Source organism: Pollachius pollachius (assembly GCF_949987615.1).
Source record: "Pollachius pollachius genome assembly, chromosome: 3".
In the NCBI taxonomy this organism is placed as follows: domain Eukaryota; kingdom Metazoa; phylum Chordata; class Actinopteri; order Gadiformes; family Gadidae; genus Pollachius; species Pollachius pollachius.
In genome coordinates, this window is record NC_136936.1 from 51,069,133 (window position 1) to 51,084,369 (window position 15,237).

General features: G+C 54.0%; 1 protein-coding gene across 1 annotated transcript in view; it reads left to right on the plus strand.

Moving 5' to 3' along the window:
- bcl9 (BCL9 transcription coactivator) overlaps window positions 1-15,237 on the plus strand; it is a 29,422-nt gene that overhangs the window by 58 nt on the left and 14,127 nt on the right. Inside the window, 3 exon segments of the mRNA XM_079731264.1 lie at window positions 1-106; window positions 1,687-1,825; window positions 12,199-12,717. The exon segment at window positions 1-106 is cut by the window's left edge and continues 58 nt beyond it. Coding sequence (XP_079587390.1) covers window positions 12,431-12,717 — 287 coding nt within the window. The 5' untranslated portion in view covers window positions 1-106; window positions 1,687-1,825; window positions 12,199-12,430.

Genomic DNA, 15,237 nt, shown 5'->3' on the forward strand with positions numbered 1-15,237 from the left:
TGTTGTGATTTGATCCCCGCGCGCGGCACACCGCCTCATTGTTCGGAGGAGAGGATAATAAACGGATAATACACGGATAATAAGGAGATAATAGAAGCCCTTCCAGGTGAGTTTAGTCCTGCTGGCCGCGGTACACGCGGGTCCTCCTCCCGGGGACGTCTCACTCCGGGTCCGTCCTCCTCCGCCTCGGTCCCCGCAGGCTGCCTCCCGAACCTCCGGAGAAAGAGCTCGCAGCGCTACAATGGCGACAATAAGGTCTCTGGAACGGGGGGATGCGATCCACAATGTGCTTTGAAAGGGACGCAAACTCGCGGAGAAATCTTGTTTTTTTCCCCCGTTTGTACCGGAGGACCGCCCGTGAAAAACGGATACAATGCAGCATGCATGTAGCGGCAGAGGCCGTCGGTATCGTATCTCTTTAATTGTATCTCTATTGTATCTCTTTAATATCAAACGTCTCTCGTCAGATTTTACGCGCAGGGCAGATTAAGGCCTCTGATCATCACCGAGCACATCGGCGGTGATTTAATGGTTCCATGTTACTGGTGTTACTGGTGCCAGCACAACTTAAAGCGTCCAGCGTTCCTCCGTGGGAGGGGCCATCTTTTATTAGACAAAGCCTCAAATGTTACTCATGACGGGGACGGAGGGGACGGAGGCTCCGCCGGGGGACGGCCGGGCTCTGTCCCGGTCCCCGCCGCCGGAGCCTCCCTGGCGGGGAGGACTTTGTTTGCGCCGCCGAGGCTCCAGTCCTCCCTTCCCCCTCCCCGGGAAACAGGAACAACTTCTGTAGGGAAAAAAAGTTGGTGGAGTTGGGAGCGCAGGGAATAGTTGGTCCTCCCGTCTGTCCAGAGAGGCGCAGGGGTTCAGTCCTCCGTCTGTCCAGAGCGCAGGGGTTCAGTCCCATGGTCGCTGTTTGGAGGTTTTCTTTAAGGCTTTGTAGAAACGTTGGTTTGATTTTTATACTTCGTGTACATTTCTATTTGGACTGCCCAAAGTTTGGTTCTGGCAAGTGGCCTCAGGAACCCAGAGAAGGCGGCGTTAGATGAAGGGTGTTGGGGTTTTGTCGTCTTTAGTTGAACGCATAAGTGAGTTGTGTGATTTTGTAATATGGGATTCAGCAGACAAGGTAGAACTCGGTTCTGCTGTTGTGTGTTGCAAGGCCTAGCTCTTAATAAATATACATTTTTAAATAACTTCCAGTGCATGTGTGCGACATAAATATGAACCCCGTTGTGTTTGAGCTGGCCTCTTCTTCCTTAAAGGTTCTAACTCTGCAACTTTCGCTAATGAGTCGGTGGGGCGGCCCTGTCTCCATGAACAGACACTTCCAACCCTACTCTGATTGGCCCACCACCTATCATTCATTCTTAAATCGGCCCAGATGATCTCTGATGGCAGTAAGATCCAGTAGCCTTTTTATTTATTATTTATCTAGAGAAGGGCAGACCCTGGGGTGTTAACGTTTCCCACTCCTCCACTCACTCCCGTGTACACATGTAAGGAGTGGAGGGGAAACCAGCGTTTCGGGCCATGAAGGAGAACTGGGACTCCCTGAGGATCTCTCCGGAGCGGGGGGTTTATCTCTGTGTCCGTCTACACGGGGCCCGGGAGTGCTTTTCCATGCTATGACCTTGTTTGTTTGTGTGACGCCTGTACGAATAAAGTTGTGTCCCTGTGTTGCAGGTGTGAATGACCTGTGGCTGTAGGGTGCCGCTGTGAGGCAGAGGATCGGTACGTGTGGAGGAGGAGAGCGACCAACGCCCGGGCTCAGAGACCGGCCGTCCACATGAGGCCCTGCTAAATGGGCAGGGGGGCTTCTAAGGTAACCAGCTCTCTTACCTTTGCATTCTGGGCATTTAGCAGACGCTTTTATCCAAAGCAACCTCACAACGGTTCAGTCACACATTCACACACCGACGGCGGAGTCGACCACGCAGGGCGCCAGCCAGCTGGTCTCCTAGTGAGGGCGAGGCGTCTCGCTCGGGGACACCTCGACAGTCAGCTAGGAGGAGCTGGGAATTGAACTAGCAACCTTCCAGTTACAACCAGCTCTTCCTCCTGGGCTAAGCCGAACACCGCCAAAGCCCTCTTTTGCTCACCCACTACTTGAGGCTCTATCTCATGCACTGAGAGAATCCTCTATTCTGTATCTGTGTCAGTTCAGCCTTGGACGAAGGACGAACATCTAAGCAGAGACACACGTATGACATACAGGTCGTCAGTCCTTTAGTCACCGGCTGGCGCGTCTAGAAGAACTAGTAGCAATAGGATTCTAGGTTGTATGCCTCTGGGACTGAACACACAATGTCCTCTGGCCTGGCCAAATGGACAGGGAAATGACACATGAGGTGATTGGAGGTGTTCAGGTTCTCGTGGTTCAGCAGCAGCAGTGTCGGTTAGTGTTCAGCCATCAGAAGGTCCATGCTGTCTTTATGACGGAGAGAAGGGAGGGAGGTGAACAGAGTTGCACTTTCATTAGAGCGGGTCTGCTGGAACACTATCCTTCTGGGTTCCACGCTGTTCCTCTCTGTGTGGGACGCGACCCCATGCCCTAAGACAACCACTCCACCGCTGGAAGCAGAGGAATCCTCGGCCGTTAACCTGAAGAAGTAGTGATGTATGTTTATCGAACTGTTCTCGGTGGTTGATCTTTAACGGACTGGTCGGACCCACGGAGGTCATCGGAGTAAGAAGGCGAAGAGGCGGGTTTGAGGGGGGGGGCGGGGGGGGGGGGGGTGAACTGAGGAGAGATCTGATGAGCGCTGTCTAATGGACAGCGCGGTCCAGAGACATCGACAGGAGGTTCATGGGTCTGGTCTCCGTCAGGATTGGCTGAGTGTGTTTCCTGGCATTGGTGTCTGTGGATACCTATTGTTGTTTTTATTTCTGTTTCTATGTTGTATTGTATTCGAGGGGTTTTGATGTGTCAAAGGCTGCTTTTCTCTCTGCAACGCCCGCCTACCTGAAGCAATGATGAAATAATGTGAAATGATGAAATCATGCTTCTACCGGTCCGAGCTCTGATCAGTCCCTTTAAACACTCCGGTTCAGAGTGCTGCACAGATTGTAGAAGGTGTGTGTGTGTGCGTGCGTGTGCCTGTGTGTGTGTGTGTGTGTGTGTGTGTGTTTCATTCTGCATTACAAAATGGAAAAAACAAACAAAATAATTTGACAAACGCCATGGCTCATTTAAAGCTAACAGAAAATGAGGTGATTCAATTCCCCTACATGCTGGACACAAGAATGCCCCAGTGTGGGAGAATCGGTCGGTTGGGGCGGCCGTGGACTCAGATTGTGTTAGCGCCGGCATGCACCGCGTAACAGGTCCGGGTCATTCAGTACGGAACGCAGACAGCGGAGTTTAGGAATACATTCTGCCCATCAAAGGGCAGACGGAGCCGGCCTTCCTCCTTAAATGTTTTAGCGTGTGTAGGGCCTGGATGCTCCTAGTGGGTGACCCCTGCAGCTAGGGGGGTGCAACATGCCCCCCGCCCCCCTCTCGTAGTAACACCAGCGGACGGCTATCTCGTTAACTGGCAGACAGACAGACAGGCAGACGGCTCCTCTCTGACGGCGTCGTTCCGTCACACGCTGATGTACGGCCTCAGACCTTCCTCTCTGTCCGCTCCTCCTCCTCTTCTCTTCGGGTCTGACGCGGTGTGGGGGGGGGGGGGGGGGGGGGGGGGCTCTAGTCTGAGTCACCGTGGGGCTCCAGGGCCCCGGTGTCTGCCCGGGTTAGGATGTACCCGTCACTCAGGCTTCAGGTAGCTCTGACATGATTGACAGGTCTGGCATAGGTGGGCCGCTCCGGTTGTCCTGGGTTACGTCCCTTCCTGCAGGGCTCCCCTTCTTCATGTCCTGAGCTTCCTCTGCTGGTCGGCGTCGTGGTGCGGTGGGAGGGCCCCGGTGGACTGGCCTAGCCTGCTAGCATAGCATAGCCTCGTAGCATATAGCCTCACCCCAGTAAGGTTCGATAGAGCCCTGTTGAGTCTGGTTTTAAGTTAAAACACCCAGTAGCTTCCCAACTAAAGTTACACTCAACGTGTGCTGGCCATTACCAATAATCAATAATCAGTAGCCACATCGGAGAGGATGTTGGGTTCTGCTGGGACTTTTCAGGTTCTTTGGGGTTGGACCCTGGGTCGGTTCCATCTCCCTCTGAGGCCCGTGGCTCTAGTCCAGGCTCCTGGCTAGGAAGGGGAGTCGTAAACGGTAGGGATGTGCATGGTGACAAGATATAGATTTTCATGCTTTAAAATTACATTTATTGTTTATTATAAAGAACTGAAGAGTTTTAAAGCGAGAAGGGTTGCTCCATGGTTTGTAGTGATTCAAGCCCAGAGATGTCCTTATTATCCGGTAGAGGTGGCGTTGGGCTCACAGGAATGAAAGGTCGCGTACCTATACTTTGTGTTGGGAGGATCAGAGGCAGACAACAACCAGACATCACAAAATGTTCTTTTTAGTTTAGCAATTAGTTTAAGTATAAGCCAGCACAGGTTAAAGTTTCAGATATTTGAATGCCTGTCTGCCTATTGGAAGTCAAGTCGAGTTGATCCATGAAGTCCTTCATCACTGCTGGTAGCATCCTGGTTACTGTTGGATTCTTTGGCATTAAAAACGTGTGTGTGTGTGTGTGTGTGTGTGTGTGTTTTTAATTGGGCTGGTTTTGCCAAAGTTTTAAATTCCTGCTGAATGACACACTTGGTAAACGGGGTAATTCAGGGCCGACCTCCGACCGTGTTCGGGGGCGTTGACTCCGCTCCGTGGTGAAGCGGGCTACGTGTGCGTGTGCACATGTGTGTTTCCAGTTAGCTTGTTGCGGCGACTCCAGGTTGGTAGTACCAGACACTAGAGAGGCTCCTCCCCCCAGTGGTGGAACCTAGAGAGGCTCCTCCCCCAAGCGTTGGAACCTAAAGAGGCTCCTCCCCCCAGCGTTGGAACCTAAAGAGGCTCCTCCCCCTAGTGACGGAACCTAGAGAGGCTCCTCCCCCTAGCGACGGAACCTAGAGAGGCTCCTCCCCCCAGCGGTGGAACCGGGTTCTTGTGGACCCTGGTTCTGAATGCGTCTCTTCCATTTCCTTTGTATGGAACTGCTGAGTGGCTTCTGCTACCGCGGCTCCGTCTCCGGTTGTCGTGTGTTTATAGAAGAAGTTCACAGGTACGTACCTCCCCCTCCCGGGCCCCTGGGGCCGTGGGGTTGAGATGGTCTTCACAGGTTTGGGCCCCCCCCTCGTGTAACACCCCGGCATCACTCCCTCCGCCCTTCTGCCCATCCAGGAGCACTGGCCCGTTGCCGATATTCGTACTTGTACATGGATGAGGCGTCACAGTAGCACCACTTGGACCACTTGACGAGGAGTAGAATCGTCCACTTTACCTCGTCAGACAGCAGGCCCCTGGAGGGACCTGGAGGCCCCTGGCCATCCGTTGGGAGTTCCTAGAATGCCTTTGGCCGCAGGGAGTGTTCCTCACAGCAGGAAGGGCAGCAGAGGGTGGGGGGGGGGGGGGGGGGGGGAACGAGGCTAGACTTTGTAAAATGGGCATAAAAGTATCCTTTTCTTTTATGTAGACACACACACACACACACACACACACACACACACACACGGGGGGGGGGGGGGGGATAATGGCCTGTTTGTTCTGTTAACGAGCCTCCATGTTGTTAACCATATAGACCGGACAAGTGGATCTGTGATAACGCGCCTCAGCCACTCAGACACGGCGCGCGGACAGACAGACGGACGGACGGACGGACGGACGGACGGGGGGGCTGGAGTGTGTTTGGCCCCAGTGTGTGTGTGTGGGTGGGAGACAGAGAGACACAGATCCGCCGGGGGTTCTGGGGGCCGGCCTCCTGCCAGGGCCCGCCTCCACGTGGCGAGCTGCCCGGCCACGCCAGCAGATGTGTCACTAGTGACTCAGCTGTGTGTGTGTGTGTGTGCGTGCGCGTGTGCGTGCGGAATCAGGTGTCGCGGACCAGAGCCACGCGGTCGGCTGCACGACGTGTGAGGGGGGGGGGGCGGACACACGCCCCCGTGGGTCCGTCCGTCTCACACCGTTTGCTCGCACTCTGGCTTTCAGCGGCGCTCCCATCGGTGTGATGGACACTGGGAAGGCGGCGGCGTCGCCGCGGTGACGGGAGTGGAGGTGACACGACACACATGCTGCCTCTCCCGGGGACGGACAGCCGTCTGCCGGAGAGGAGACGGAGGCGTCCAGACCGCCAGTCGGGGGGGGGGGGGGGGCACGCAGCCAGCCAGCAGATGGGAAGGCCGCTCTCCAGCGACGGTGGCCTGATTATGGTCACACAACGCAAGGGGGTTGCGGACCCCTCACGTCCTTGCAAGGGCTGTGATTGGTCCGCTCGCTAAAACCCGACGCAGAACCTTAAAGGTTCAGGACTGCGTCGGAGCGTCTGCGTGGTGTACGTTGAGCCATAATCAGCCCTTAAGAGCCGGAGCCGCCCGGGGACCCGGAGCGCCGACGCTCCGTGTAAATATTTGAGGTTTCTGGCGGCAGCAGGAAAAAGGTGTTCCGTCTGAGGCTCGCACGCCAAAAACCTCCGCCGGCCGGCGCCCGCTGTAACCACGCCCTGCGTCGCTACGGCAGCGCTCTGTCCTGTCCTGTGGGTGTGTGAGTGGAGGCTCAGCAGGGGGGGCTTGTTCTGTCTGAGGCCTTCAGGAAGCTGCGGGGCCATGCGGTCAGGGGCCCCTCGGTGACGGTGGAGGGCCCCAGTGGGGGGGGCGGGGGCTGACCCATTGGCCGGGAGGGGGCGTGTCCCGGTCTCTGCCAGCCCGGCGTCGGTACACAGCAGGTATGTGGCAGGAACCGGGCGAGGCGAGGTTCCCGGTTACCGGTTCTCCCAGCTGATCCACGGTGGCCGCTGAGTGGGAAGAGGAGGAGGAGGAGAAGGAGGAGGAGGGAGGAGGTCCTCGTGTTTACATTTTATTTTGTTTGTTCTCTCACGGCGATCACAGCTGAAGGAACGCAGAGCGGACTACTGAGTTAGGTGTTGCTACGCACGGCCCAACCGTTAGCCGTCTGAAACGACTGGGGAGACTCGGACGAGTTCAGGAACAATCTGTTCGGTGTGTTCAGCTGTGATGGAAGCTTTGGGAACCGCACGGACGGTGTCTGGTCCGTTATGTAAAGTCTGAGAGCGTTGGTGTCTGAGGATCAGGGCCTCTGATTTGTTGTGTGCTGCTACCACACAACTGTGCTAGCACACAACCAGCGAATCAGTGCGGTGTGTTGGGAGGGGCGAACTAGCGCCGCGAGACTAGCGTCACGCGATGGTAAGGAGACTTTTTGCATCTTCAAGCGCAGAACGATCACGCTAATGTGTCGTTGGCAGTAGCCTTCGGGGTTTGTTTCGACCGCTCTGTTTGAGTTGGTTCTCCAGCGCTGCCACAGAGACCCTCGGTGGGGTACCTCTGTGGGGTCAGAACCAGTTCACGACCTGTGTGGGGCGACAGAGGGGCGTTCTGCCACCGCCCGCTTCCCCCAGAACAGTGTGGGGAGACGTGGAAAATTGTGTTTCTGATATCGCCTTAAAAACAAATACAGGCTTAAAGAATCTTCTGGAGATGGAGGCTAGGCAGACAAGGCAGAGGGAGGGGAGCGAGCGAGCCACACAGAGAAGAGAGAGAGAGAGAGGGGGGGGTAGGGACAGAGAGAGAGAGATGGAAAGAGAGAGACAGAGAGAGAGAGAGAGAGAGAGAGAGGGGTGGGGAAAGAGAGATGGAGAGAGAGAGAGAGAGAGGGTTGGGGACAGAGACAGGGAGAGAGTTAGAGAGAGAGAGAGATGGACACAGAGAGGGAGAGAGAGAGAGGGGTAGGTACAGAGAGATGGAGATGGAGAGTGAGAGAGAGAGAGCGAGAGAGAGAGAGAGAGAGAGAGATGGGCACAGAGAGAGAGAGAGAGAGAGGGTTGGGGACAGAGACAGGGAGAGAGTTAGAGAGAGATGGACACAGAGAGTGAGGGAGAGAGAGAGAGAGAGGGTTAGGGACAGAGAGGGAGTAATATGTCTGTGGCTGAGCTGCAAAATAGGATTTGCATAAATAAGGCTAAAACATCAGCGGGCCCTTCACAGCCAACAGCAGGAGGGGGGGAGAGGGCTGTGGGTGTGTGAGTCGATGTATTTTGATACAGCCAATGCCTGCGCTGATGTACTGCGGTGCATCAGACACAGAGATGGAGCCTTCAGACCGCTGTGGTTCCGTCGGTGTCAAGGTCAGCGCTCCCTGTCTACGACCCCCCCCAGATTGGGGCTCTCCCCCCTGGTACGAGGGGTGCTCGACCGGTCGACCACGTCTGTGCGTAAGCTCCAGCGCGAGAGATGAATTCCCCTCCTCTAGTGCCACCCACGTCGGGGAACCCGAATCTAATTGAATTGAACTTTATTCAGCCCCTTCCTCCGCTCACAAAAACCCATATTTATATCGCAGCCATCAAGAAAAAAGCGGCGGTATTTTTCAAGGCCTCATTACGGCGGTTTCCCGCCCATTAGTCGGCCTGGCTGCCTGGCGGCGGCGTGATGGACAGCTCGGCGCTCCGACGGAGACGCTGCGTGGCGTGGGGACCGGGCAGGGTGACGGCTGTGACAGCCACGCACGTAAACTCCCCAATTAGGCACTCTGTAGCATGTGAGCCACGGCCGCTGATTGACAGGTGTTGGTGTTGTTGAGTGGGGAGCAGCGCTGAGACGTTGTGCGTCTGTGAGTGTGTCTGTGAGTGTGTCCTCTGTGTTGGTCTGTGAGTGTGTCTGTGAGTGTGTCCTGTGTGTTGGTCTGTGAGTGTGTCCTGTGTGTTGGTCTGTGTGTGGGTGTGTCTGTGTGTGTGTCCTGTGTGTGTGTGTCTGCGAGCAGCCCTGAGACGCAGTGTGTCTGTGAGTGTGTCCTGTAAGTGTGTGTCTGTGTGTGTGTCCTGTGAGTCTGTCTGTGAGTGTGTGTGTGGGGGTCTCTGTAGCTGCAGGTCTTCATTACAGTTGTTCCGATACCAGTATTGGAATTTCGTCCGATACTGCATTCTAGGCAGTATCGGGTATCGGCGAGACTATGCGCTGATCCGATGCCGTCACGTGACTCATATACTACACAGGCAGAGAACATCACAAACACTACGGTCTGACGCTGCGTTGGTTAACGGTCGAACGCAGCGTCAGACCGCTGCGTCCGAAAGACTACAACTAGCCCCCCTTTCAATTTCCGGTCAACGAGCAATGAGTCTTCCAACAGAAATCAATGGATTTACAAAATGCCACGACAGAAACTTTATTTCGCTACGATACTTGAAATGAAAAAAAAAAGTCTGCATTGCCTGGGGAGAGTGTAGACTCAACAATCTCCCCAGGCAATGCAGATATCCTGAATTTAAAGTTGTAAATCCAGGTCTGCTGTGCTTCCTTGGAAACAGTTTTTTTTATTTTATTTACTTTCCATGTTTAAAAGAAGTAGGAATAATGCCTCAGTTTGCACTTTATATTGTTTTACATTGTTCTAAAAAAAAATTTTTCTAATTTTTTTTTAACTCAAGTACATCTTGAGTTATTTTTTTAATTTATGTGGATGCAAGCAATTTTTTTAAGTATTGACTATGCCTAAAGGAAGCAGGATTATTACCAAATTTTCCACTTTATTTTGTTTTTACACATTTGAAGATTTTTTTTAAAGTGACCTCTGTCTTGTTATCATTTTTTTTTTTTGATCCGAAAATAATCCGACCCGTGACTCAAAAACCGTGACCCGATCCGAACTGTGCGTTTTGTGATCCGTTGCACCCCTAGTCGGAGGGGGAAAAGTCGGACTGGGAAAAGCATCATCTCCGACCTACATGTGTTCACGCTTCCAAGTCGGAAACACATGGACACTCACGCTTAACTACAAGAATACAAATGTATTATAATTATAGATTATAAATTTAAATGATCTAGCTCTGAAATAACAAAAAATATGCATGCCGTCATCGGAAGAGAACCCTTCAATTAGAACAAGTGCTATTAGTAGTTACAATGCTAGATGCTGAATCGGTACACACTCGGTATCGGCCGATACTGAAGTTCAGGAATCGGAATCGGTATCGGGAAGGAAAAAATGGCATTGGACCGTCTGTAGTCTCCATGGCTCTCCTGGAGAGCGTGCGGCCGGCAGACCGTCTGGCGAGACACGGTCCGGTTGATTCCAGAGGAGAGTCAGGAGCTGATCAGTGACTGTTGTGTGGGATCGGCGGAGCGTCCGTGTTTCCACGGCCAGGATCTCCCCTCCTCCAGCAGGACGACGAGGGTCTGTTACCTCCTGTCTGCAGGAAGGTGTCAGGGGGAGTGTGGAGAAGGTTCCTCACTGTCTGCACGCCATGTGGAAGGCTTTCATTCAGAACGAGGGTGACTATAAAGTGTGACTCACCGAGGCCAAGTCGTTCTTTGTAACGCTACAGATCTCCGTTAACCGCTTCTGTCTTCTCTCATCCATTTCAATATGAAATTGCTGTAATATTTATTCCTATGGTCTCACCATCACTGTCCTGTTGTATTAATTCACTTTCACAAAGTCTTGATGTCAAAGTGTTATAGACAATGTCCGATAGTGTGGAGCCCAGCCCTAAAGTTAGATATTTCACAATGTCTCGCCACCGAAAGTTTCAGTTCTGGGTGATCTTGTATACTTTGGCCCTGATCCCAAACCCAGGCTGTGAGAGCGGAGCGCTGATCCCATACACCCGGATATGAGGTGTCGCTTAACGTTGGATGTGGTTAATCACTCATCAGGAAAATGTGCATGCAAATGATCTATGTGATGAACGAAGCCGGCTTGGGAACGGGTTCTGCCACGTTCAAACGGCCCCCAGTGGGAGTTCAATCCTCCTTGTGGATCTGGATGTGTGGACGCTGTGTTTACCGTCCCTCTGCCAGGGGAGACGGTCTGTGGGGCTAGGAGGGGGGGGGTGATCCACCGGGCCACTGGGGATACTCAACCCCACTGGGACGTCAGAGCATCCCGCTGGACCGACCGTGTCTGAGCAGGAAGCTCTGCTGAGGAGTTCTGCAGTCACACCGGACTGCACGTTGGGTACTGCATGTTCCCGTAGTTTTACCAGTTTGGTGAGTGGATCATCTCTCACAGCTGTCCTCCAGAGAACGTTGTTCTGTGGTGTTCTGTGGTGTTCTGTGGTGTTCTCTGGTGTTCTCTGGTGTTCTGTGTTGTTCTGTGTGATGAAGTGGATTGGCTCCTTATCACTGCCTCGTTTGTTTCCAGTGTTTCTGGTCTGCTTTCTGAATGCATCTAGAGCCGTTCAGTGTCACAACAACCGCGGATCTTGTTTGATCCGGTCTGTATCTTGTTTGATCTGGTCTGTATCTGGTTGGATCTGGTTTAATCTGGTCAGTATCTGGTTGGATCTAGTTTAATCTGGTCAGTATCTGGTTGGATCTGGTTTGATCTGGTCAGTATCTGGTTTGATCTGTTCCGCATCTGGTTTGATCCGGTCAGCATCTGGTTTGATCCGGTCAGCATCTGGTTTGATCCGGTCAGTATCTGGTTTGATCTGGTCTCATTGGTTAGTATGCTGAACGTCATGAGGAATGGAAACCAGAAAAACATTTGCCTGCAAGTCAACCACAAAATATGAACAACATATGTGTACAAATAGCTATATTTATACTTTATACATGTGAAACAACATAACGGGTAACAGTTCTAGTTAGATGAGTAGTCTGAGTAGTCTCTGAGCAAGTCTGACTATCCCAAACTTTATTGGTTTTCTTCAGAAGCTTCAGATCGGTGTCTGCTAGCCTTGTTCAGACCGGAGCTAGCTGCTCTGTTCCCGCGCAGTTCTGCTGCTGGGGAAGAAGTTAGGCCTCCCCCTCTCCCCTCTCCCCTCGTCCTCAGCCATCCTCCCCCTCTCCCCTCCCTCACCCGTCTTCCCTCTCCCCTCTCTCTTCCCCCCTGTCCTCCCCCTCCCCTTCCTCTCCCTCCCTCCTCCCAACGGGAGCTCTGGAGCCAGTTACCCTGCTGGAGTGTTGGAGGCTCTCCTAAATATTTTCAGGATGACAATATAATCTGACTGGCTGGGCTGCGCTCCTAAAAAACACACACACACACACACACACGCACACTCCCCCTTACAGGGGGTACCAGGGCTCCTCCAGACTGTGTGTGTGTTAACGGACCCCCCTGTGTGTGTCTCTCTCTCCACAGAGCGCTCCAGGGCTTCGAGAGCCCCCTTGTGAAACGTAGCCAACACTCCGACCCCCGCACCTCCGGAAGAATCTCCGTCTTTTTTCCCCCAGTCGGAGATCTTTTTTCTAATCTTTTTTTAAACACACAAACGCTCCCGACGCACACTCACGCACGCACGCACACACACGTCCCCGCACCCCCCCAGCGAGGCCCCAGAGGAGCCCCCCCCCCCCCAGCGAGGCCCCAGAGGATGCTGGAGGTGCAGGAGGAGCGGCCGGCGGCGGCCGGGGCGGCGGCGACACACTTCAACAAGAAGGAGCGGGGGAAGAAGGAGCGCGAGGATGCCAAGGACGGGCGGGGGGGCCCGGGCGGGGCGGGGGGGCCCGGCGCCGGGCCCCGGAACGTGCGGGCCAAGGCGCCGCTGTCGCACGCCGGCAGCCCCCACCAGCTGATCACCCCCCCCTGCTCGGTGGTGCTCGGAGCGCCGTCCATGCACGCCAGCAGGCTGAAGAACTCCCCCACCGCCAACACGCAGAGGTGAGACAGGCTGACAGACAGACAGGCTGACAGACAGACAGACCGCCAACACGCAGAGGTGAGACAGGCTGACGGACAGACAGGCTGACAGACAGGCAGACCGCCAACACGCAGAGGTGAGACAGGCTGACGGACAGACAGGCTGACAGACAGGCAGACCGCCAACACGCAGAGGTGAGACAGGCTGACGGACAGACAGGCTGACAGACAGACAGACCGCCAACACGCAGAGGTGAGACAGGCTGACGGACAGACAGGCTGACAGACAGGCAGACCGCCAACACGCAGAGGTGAGACAGGCTGATGGACAGACAGGCTGACAGACAGACAGACCGCCAACACGCAGAGGTGAGACAGGCTGACGGACTGACAGGCTGACAGACAGGCAGACCGCCAACACGCAGAGGTGAGACAGGCTGACAGACAGACAGGCTGACAGACAGGCAGACCGCCAACACGGAGAGGTGAGACAGGCTGATGGACAGACAGACCGCCAACTGGCAGAGGTGAGACAGGCTGACAGACAGACAGGCGGACAGACAGACAGACCGCCAACACACAGAGGTGAGACAGGCTGATGGACAGACAGGCCGACAGACAGACAGACCGCGAACACGCAGAGGTGAGACAGGGTGTGGGTGGAGGGGGGTCGGGGTTGGTGTGTGTGTGCGTGTGTGTGTTGGGTGTAGGTGTGTGTGTGTGTTGGGTGTAGGTGTGTGTGTGTTGGGTGTAGGTGTGCATCAGTTCAAGCATGTGGGTAATTTTGTGTTATCTTGCAAACAGATGTGTGTTTGGTTGTGTTGCATATAGATGTGTATTAGCAGTAGATATGTGTTGGTGGTATAGATACGTGTTGTGTTGGTGGTATAGATACGTGTTGTGTTGGCGGTATAGATACGTGTTGTGTTGGCGGTATAGATACGTGTTGTGTTGGTGGTATAGATACGTGTTGTGTTGGCGGTATAGATATGTGTTATGTTAGTGGTATAGATACGTGTTGTCTTGGCGGTATAGATACATGTTGTGTTAGTGGTATAGATCTGTGTTGTGTTGGTGGTATAGATACGTGTTGTGTTAGTGGTATAGATATGTGTTGGCGGTATAGATCTGTGTTGTGTTGGTGGTATAGATACGTGTTGTGTTAGTGGTATAGATATGTGTTGGCGGTATAGATCTGTGTTGTGTTGGTGGTATAGATACGTGTTGTGTTAGTCATATAGATATGTGTTGGCGGGATAGATACGTGTTGCGTTAGCGGTATAGATACGTGTTGTGTTGGCGGTATAGATCTGTGTTGTGTTGGCGGTATAGATACGTGTTGTGTTGGCGGTATAGATACGTGTTGTTGGCAGTATAGATACGTGTTGTTGGCGGTTTAGATACGTGTTGTGTTGGCGGTATAGATCTGTGTAATGTTGGCGGTATAGATCTGTGTTGTGTTGGCGGTATAGATAGGTGTTGTTGTCGGTATAGATACGTGTTGTGTTAGCGGTATAGATACGTGTTGTGTTGGCGGTATAGATCTGTGTTGTGTTGGCGGTATAGATCTGTGTTGTGTTGGCGGTATAGATACGTGTTGTTGGCGGTATAGATACGTGTTGTTGGCGGTATAGATACGTGTTGTGTTGGCGGTATAGATCTGTGTAGTGTTGCCGGTATAGATCTGTGTAGTGTTAGCGGTATAGATACGTGTTGCCTGTGTGTTGTGGCTTCTGCAGATGCGTGTGTTGGAAACAGACGAGCATTGTGTTGGAGATGTGCTGTATTGAGATGCGTGTTGGCTTGAGTTTCACCGGGAGGAACGATGAACAGGAGTAAATCAGTCTATGGGCCTCTCCCCATCAATGGGAACACGCACATGCACGCACGCACGCACACGCCAGACACAGCGCCTCTGTGGGTTTGCTCCACCGGCAGTGAAAGGTTATCTCGACGCTGCGGGGTCCAGTTGGCACCGCGCCACCGCTGGAGCTCTCTCTGATCGGCTGTTGAGCCTGGAGCCTGGCTCAGATGGAGCCTGGGGTTAGTCTGGGGGGCCCGGTCTGGGGTTAGTCTGGGGGGCCCGGTCTGGGGTTAGTCTGGGGGGCCCCGGTCTGGGGTTTGTCTTGGGGGCCCGGTCTGGGGTTAGTCTGGGGGGCCCCGGTCTGGGGTTAGTCTGGGGTCTAGTGTTAGTCTGGGGTCTAGGGTTAGTCCCGGTCTAGGGTCAGTCTGGGGTCCGGGGTTAGTCCCGGTCTAGGGTTAGTCCCGGTCTAGGGTTAGTCCCAGTCTAGGGTTAGTCTGAGGGGCCCCGGTCTAGGGTTAGTCCCGGTCTAGGGTTAGTCCGGGTCTAGGGTTAGCCCCGGTCTAGGGTTAGTCCCGGTCTAGGGTTGGTCCCGGTCAAGGGTTGGTCCCGGTCAAGGGTTGGTCCCGGTAAAGGGTTGGTCCCGGTCTAGGGTTGGTCCCGGTCTAGGGTTGGTCCCGGTCTAGGGTTAGTCTAGGGTTAGTCCCGGTCTCGGGTTAGTCCTGGTCTAGGGTCAGTCT